Source organism: Rhea americana, unplaced genomic scaffold, assembly GCF_003343005.1.
Source record: "Rhea americana isolate MKP2758 unplaced genomic scaffold, rheAme1 scaffold_108, whole genome shotgun sequence".
Lineage (NCBI taxonomy): Eukaryota > Metazoa > Chordata > Aves > Rheiformes > Rheidae > Rhea > Rhea americana.
Genome location: NW_028185128.1, coordinates 2,492,718 through 2,494,704, shown reverse-complemented (window position 1 = coordinate 2,494,704; position 1,987 = coordinate 2,492,718). Strand labels below are relative to the sequence as shown.

Below are 1,987 nucleotides of genomic sequence, written 5' to 3'. Positions count from 1 at the left end.
AGAATGTTGTGCTAACACCGAAATATCTACTCAAATAGAATAAAGAATGGTAGAGAGTTTGCAGTTGTGGCTCAAGAGTTTTGTAAATCTGTATGTCTTGCATGTGCTTTCCAACAAAAACTTCATTGCACAAAAAACCCTTATGGAGTGACCAGTTTCACCTGTAGTAATAGGAAAGCCCAGTTACCTTTCTAGAAAAAACGTGATCAATATAGAAACTTTCTAACCAATTTACTTCCTGCTTCTGTATTTTGATAGGCCTAGTGAGGTGATGATCATATAAAAATAGTTATTAAAAAATCTGTTTCTGAGTTGTGGGATTTTTCTTAATATAAATATTCCTTATCTTTTTTTCAGCTTCATGTTGAACATGAGCCTTGTTATGATTAGTGAGAATGTAAAGCTGGCCCGTGAATATGCTTTACTGGGCAATTATGACTCTGCAATGGTCTATTACCAGGGAGTTCTTGACCAAATGAATAAATACCTCTACTCTGTCAGAGATACATATCTGCAGCAGAAATGGCAGCAGGTAAAATAATCATCTTCTGGGACATTTTGAGGGGAATATACTAAACTCAAAATTTGCTTAGTTTGTGGTGAACAGTATAGCTGTTYACACAGTTCTCTGATTAGAACTATAGCATTGTTGTATAGACTTATTCAAGTCTTTGTTATGATTTCTTGCTCTGACACTGGCAAAATAGGCAATGGAACACAGCCGTGGGGGGTCAGTGTGCTGTCTGGCTTTTCAGTTTCTCACTGGAGTACCCCTGTTATGCTAACAGCAACCTAAAACCTTACCTTGAATAATCTTACTCCTCTCTCAATATTTCAATAATGGGATTTGTAGATCCTTAACAGAAGCTGAGTTATGGCTACCATGTTAATTTAACCATAACGCAAAACTGCATTTTTTTGCTGCTCTTTGATCTATTAGATTGTACTTGTTTAATAAGCAAAATGTGCCCAAGGTCTCTGTGTCTTTAGTACTAAGACCAAAATCTGTTTGCTCTTTGAATGTGCTGAGGAAGACAGAAAAACGTTCTTAATACCCTATGTGCGTTATTTTTGTGTAGTACATTAGATTGGGCTAGCTTGTGAAACGCTGTGGAATCCAAGTAGAAATTGCATGGACTTTGGGAAGACTGTTACACACTTATTTGCAGTGTGCTTGATCTACTGTATATTTTTTTTATCAGGTTTGGCAGGAGATAAGTGTGGAAGCTAAGCATGTGAAAGATATAATGAAAACACTAGAGAGTTTTAAGCTAGACAGTACTCCGTTGAAAGCTTCACAACAAGAATTACCAGCTCATGATGCAGAAGTCTGGTCTTTGCCAGTACCTGCAGAACGTAGGTAAGAGAAGACTTGCTTGAAAATTTAAATTTATGTTTATTGGGGCAGTATTCTTTGACTTCAGTTTATTACTCTGTAATTTTGGTTCTAGATTACTTAAACACCAGCAATTTGCTACTCATTTACTGTGAAAGAGATACCATTTTGAAACATCTTGGGTTTTTTCTAACTTTTGTAGGCTTGACCAATGTTACACTTCATTTTGTGCTCTGACTTAAAATAAACTTGTTATATAGAAGCTCAACTTTATTTCTCTTCTAATYAACTTTACAATGAGTCTGCATTTAGCTGATGTGAAGAGGATGAAGAAGAGCTATCGAATATTAGAAATTTTACTATGTTTGGTTGCTTTTGTGTAGCAAGTTCTGATCTTCAGAAACTGGTCAGTTATTGTAACATAAACCAAAGGGTGGGAGCAAGCGGCTCCCTCAGCAAGCAGCTGCAGGCCAGCCTTCCTTTTTGGAGGCAGCTTTGAATTATGCTGGGTTAGTGTCTGTGAAATCAGGGGCCTGGAGTGTGATTTGACAGTATAGGTGCAACTGAATAGAATAGTCCTGCTCTTCTCAGTTACCCAAGTGTTTTGCAGGCCTGGGTTTGTGAGGCTTTTTTGGTTGGTTGGTTTTTTCC

General features: G+C 37.3%; 1 protein-coding gene across 2 annotated transcripts in view; it reads left to right on the top strand.

Moving 5' to 3' along the window:
* The window catches only part of KATNA1 (katanin catalytic subunit A1), an 18,756-nt gene that overhangs the window by 5,184 nt on the left and 11,585 nt on the right, over window positions 1-1,987 (top strand). The window contains exons 3-4 of one of the 2 annotated variants that reach the window (XM_085310709.1): window positions 358-532; window positions 1,203-1,360. In XM_085310709.1, coding sequence (XP_085166835.1) covers window positions 362-532; window positions 1,203-1,360 — 329 coding nt within the window. In that variant the 5' untranslated portion in view covers window positions 358-361. The remainder of the gene's footprint in view (window positions 1-357; window positions 533-1,202; window positions 1,361-1,987) is intronic. The other variant, XM_085310717.1, reaches the window with a different exon arrangement.